A 4,621-nucleotide genomic window follows, 5' to 3' on the forward strand; every position below is an offset into this window, starting at 1 on the left:
ACGCACTACTTTGTGTGTAACGTTTAACAAAGTTCTTGTGGCAGTGCGCGGGGATCAACTAGTATATACAAATAGGAAACCAGATGGAAAAAAGATATGTGGGATTAACAAGTAGCGAGTGTGACATGAAAGTAAAAAGGGGCTAATTGATAAGCCTAGAGTAATAACACAAGCAAAATGAGAAAATTGTCTTGTACGGGCCAATAATATATATTTGTTCGGCCTTACCTATGCTTTTATTTGGAAAAACCGGGCCAAGACCCGTATGGTCCTCAAAAAGCTCTGTCTCTCGGCTCAACCTTATTTTTTACCTGAGATATGGGTCCATAAGTGTACATGCCCATTTTCTTATGTAGTGCGATATATAGGATGTAGTGCATATTTCCAAAGTGTGATGCAATATTGTAGCCATTTGACGTAATGTTGTAGTCTTCATATGTGCAATTAATATACACATTCAAATAAAGATTCAATAACATATCTTCAAGATATTTGTAATTAATGTAATGTTGTAGCCTATAGATGTGCATTAATGTATGCATTCTTTTCTTTGATGCAGTACCATATCTTCAAGATATATCATATATAACTAATGTATGTATAACATGTGGATATCTAAATAATGTATGTATAGCATGCGGATGTGGAGTTAATGTACACATTCACTCTTTGATGTTATTTCATATCTTCAATGTATAACCTGTAGATATAGAGTTATCATTTGTTTGATGCACTATGGTATCTTCAAGAAATAGAAGTAATGTATTATTTAGCCTATAGTTGTGCAATTAATGTACACATTAATTGTTGGACAAAGTGCCATATCTTCAAGATATACTACTAAGTTATACACCCGTATCATCATCTCAAACAAGGCTATATAAACCAAGCCATAGCTAAAGAAGCCACACAAATCCTACATTGTAGGATTCTAACATCAAAGGGATAGAGAAGGCTCTAGTGCAGCAGATACAAAAGCCATAGCCATGGCGAAACTCATGTACTTATGTTTCATCATCCTCACTATTGCGGTAGTTGTGTCAGCTGGCGGATGCGACGGTGATCGACAAGACATGATCAGGGAGTGTGGTAAGTATCAGAAATTCCCAGCAGAGCCGAAGCTAGCTCCATCAGATGCGTGCTGCGCCGTGTGGCAGAAGGCAAACATCCCATGCCTTTGCGCTGGTGTCACCAAGGAGAAAGAGAAGATATGGTGTATGGAGAAGGTTGGCTACGTTGCCAATTTCTGCAAGAAGCCGTTCCCACATGGCTACAAGTGTGGAAGTAAGTGAAATATATTAAGTGAATTATGATAATGGGCATTGCATACATGCACTTTTTGTATTATTCTTTCTTCGGATTCACAGGGTCTTGATTTTAGTTATGCATTTTATATTCTTGTTGTGCTTTTCTGATCATATGTTGTGTCAAATTGAATGGTCTTGCAGGTTACACATTTCCTCCTCTAGCGTAGTGACTAATTTAGCAGCGGGAGGAGAAGTGTCGGTTTTCCATGTTGCTGGCCTCACAACAACTTTCCTTTGAGATATGTAATCCATGAGGTTGTGTTAAAATAAGTTTATGTTAAGCATTGTATGAGAACGTTTGTTAAACTAATAAAGTCTTCTCCTTAAATTGTCTAAATTATGTTTGCTCATATAGTATTTTTTGGTTCTAATTACGACTTGTGGCAGGTGAAGGATATTAGAAGAAATTGGTATATTTAAAGAAACAACTTTTATGCGCTTTTTATATCCAAAGTCAATGGGTTCTTTATGCCTGAGCTCAACCAATTTTTTGCCTTAGTAACTTGCATTCCTCACTGATGCAAAGCTCCAAATACAACTTAATCTGCTAAATGTGATGAGACGGAGGGGGAGAGGAAGAGAAAGACATGTGGCATATTCAGTTAGTTGTATGATTTCACCCACAAATCCAGGGTAATTCGATTGTACCGGTGTACTTGGATTTTGTCATGCGTGTAATGTCTGTTTTGTCGATTATATACATTACAGTTTTTTAATCATATGGCGCATCTTTAAATGAATGGGTGAAATTTCAATAATTTTTGAAAGATGATACGACTAGCACAAAAGTTTGTAATATTAACAGGGTTGGTCACCTCGTTGGAGTGTGATTTTGTTGGACGAAATAAGCCGCGGCGACAAGCAAGACACGTCGGGCGCGTGTATGGGCGCGCGTTGGGCGTGTCGGGCGCGTCGGGTCTGCGGCGTAGGGATGCGTGTGTCGTGTGTGCTGACCTGAGTTGTGGACCGTGCGTGCATTGGAGTCGGTCTGCAGCTTGCCGCGTACGTGTCATGGACAAGCTGCATGCAGTAGCCGGCCGTTGCTGTTCGTTGGAGCCCGGACGCGTCGTGCGCGTACGAACGCGTCGTGGGCGTGGGCGAGGCGTGCGGATCAGCGTGGGCCTCGTGGAAGAGCTGCATGGCCCCATGCACAAGAGCGGCCAGGTCGCCGGGTGAGCGCGTGTGCGTGTGGGTAGTTGGCTAAGTGGGTTGTGTGGGCTATCTAGCTAGGCTATATAACTGGCCATGTATCCGATGTGTTGCTGAGTTCGTGCTCAAAAGAAAAAAGGACGCCGTTCGTGCGGCGGGTGGTGTACGTGCGCCAGGAAAATACCTGTGTCTTTGTGCCCTTCTTCTTCCTCGAGAGCAGAGATAGAGAGAGAGGGGTATAGCTCAGGCGAGAGGAGAGCTAGGGCTAGACACCAAAAAATTGTATCGGAGCCACGTTGAGGGAGTAGTTCGCCGGAGATGGCGCTCGTCCCATACGCCGGCGGGTCGGGGAGCATCATGTCAATGCCGGTCCCGATGCTCACTGGTGATAACTACACCACGTGGGCAATCAAGGTGGAGGCGGACCTGGACGCCGCCGGGCTGTGGGAGGCGGTGGAGCCGCTGGAGGACGGGGCGGTGGCCGTGATCGCCAAGAAGGACAAGCTGGCGCAGTCATACCTGTTCCGCGCGCTCTTTGAGGATCTTCTGCTGCAGGTTGCGTCCAAGAAGACGGCGACGGAGGTGTGGGCGAGTATGAAGGTGATGTTCGTCCGGGAGGACCGAGTCCGGGTGACGCGGCTGGGCACTCTCCGAGGAGAGTTCGAGCTGTTGTGAATGGCGGAGGACGACACGCTGGACTCGTTCGCTGGGAAGCTCGATGGCATGGAGGCACGCTTCGCGGGGCTCGGATCGACGCTAGAAGACGCCGCGTTGGTGAAGAAACTACTCGACTCCATACCGGACCGTCTGTACGCGGCGGGGCCGGAATCGAGCAATTGAGTGATGTCTCCACCATGGCATTCGAGCACGCGTTGGGTCGTCTGTAGGCCTTCGACGCGCGGCTACGGCGACGCGGACAAGCGGGCGGCGAGTGGGCGGACGGCCAACTCATGCTCACGGCAGAGTAGTGGCGAGCGCGGGAGCGTCGGCGAGGCGGTGCACGGGACGACGACGACGACGGCAAGAGCGTGGCGTCGAGCAGCTGTAGGAACCGACGCGGGCGCTGCTACAACTGCAACGAGCGCGGCCACTTCAAGAGGGACTGCCCTCAACGGAGCAAGGAGCCGGCGGCGGAGCAAGCGCTGCTGGCAGACGTCGATGTCGAGAACGTCGGGCTCCTCTGAGCCACGGCTTAGGGGGTGAATGTTGGACGAAATAAGCCGCGGCGACAAGCCGGACACGTCGGGCGCGTGTATAGCTAGGCGCGTGCTGGGCGTGTCGGGCGTGTCGGGTCCCGGGCGTAGGGATGCGTGTGTCGTGTGTGATGACTCGAGTTGTGGAGCGTGGGTGCATTAGAGTCGGTCCGCAGCTTGCCGCGTACGTAGCGTGGACGAGCTGCATGCAGTAGCCAGCCGATGCTGTTCGTTGGAGCCTGGCCGCGCCGTGCGCGTACGAGCGCGTCGTGGGCGCGGGCGAGGCGTGCGGATCAGCGCGGGCCGCGTGGAAGAGCTGCATGGCCCCATGCACAAGAGCGGCCAGGTCGCCGGGTGAGCGCGTGTGCGTGTGGGTAGTTGGCTAAGTGGGTTGTGTGGGCTAGCTAGCTAGGCTATATAACTAGCCATGTATCTGGTGCGTTGCTGAGTTCGTGCTCAAAAGAAAAAAGGACGTCGTTCGTGCGGCGGGTGGCGTACGTGCGCCACAGGAAAATACGTGTGTCTTTGTGCCCTTCTTCTTCCTCGAGAGCAGAGAGAGAGGGGTAGAGCTCAGGCGAGAGGAGAGCTAGGGCTAGACACCAACAGACTTAACCCTATTTCGAGATTGCAATGGTAAAAGTGGCTTGACTAGCAACTAGGCGTATCCCCGAGAATCCGATATCAAAGTGGCTTGACTGACAATGGGAGCATGGATGATAATGGAAACTGGTAGCGACTCACTGACATAGGTGATCCACCCCAGAACTCGAAGAGATCAAATTCCTCAAGGTTGCGGAGGCATTGGGAGCAAAACGAGCTCGCGACCTAAGTAGCGTCCTCGGCTAACCATTTAGTCGGGTTGTGTACGCAGATGTGGTTGAACGCGAAGCAACGGCCCGGGGCAGAGTGATCACGGAGGATGCTGGAGTCTATGGGGAGAGCCTGAAATTGTTGAGGTTGATTTCATCATCA

At 49.8% G+C, this 4,621-nt stretch overlaps 1 protein-coding gene across 1 annotated transcript; it reads left to right on the plus strand.

The window, feature by feature from the left end:
- Positions 1–878: 878 nt before the first annotated feature.
- Positions 879–1,644, plus strand: LOC123405980. The gene is made up of 2 exons (XM_045099491.1): positions 879–1,284; positions 1,449–1,644. Exons 1-2 carry the CDS (start codon positions 987–989, stop codon positions 1,472–1,474), a joined length of 324 nt encoding a protein of 107 aa, XP_044955426.1. The 5' UTR covers positions 879–986; the 3' UTR covers positions 1,475–1,644.
- Positions 1,645–4,621: the final 2,977 nt, after the last annotated feature.

The sequence above is a fragment of the Hordeum vulgare genome, chromosome 1H (assembly GCF_904849725.1).
Source record: "Hordeum vulgare subsp. vulgare chromosome 1H, MorexV3_pseudomolecules_assembly, whole genome shotgun sequence".
NCBI lineage: Eukaryota > Viridiplantae > Streptophyta > Magnoliopsida > Poales > Poaceae > Hordeum > Hordeum vulgare.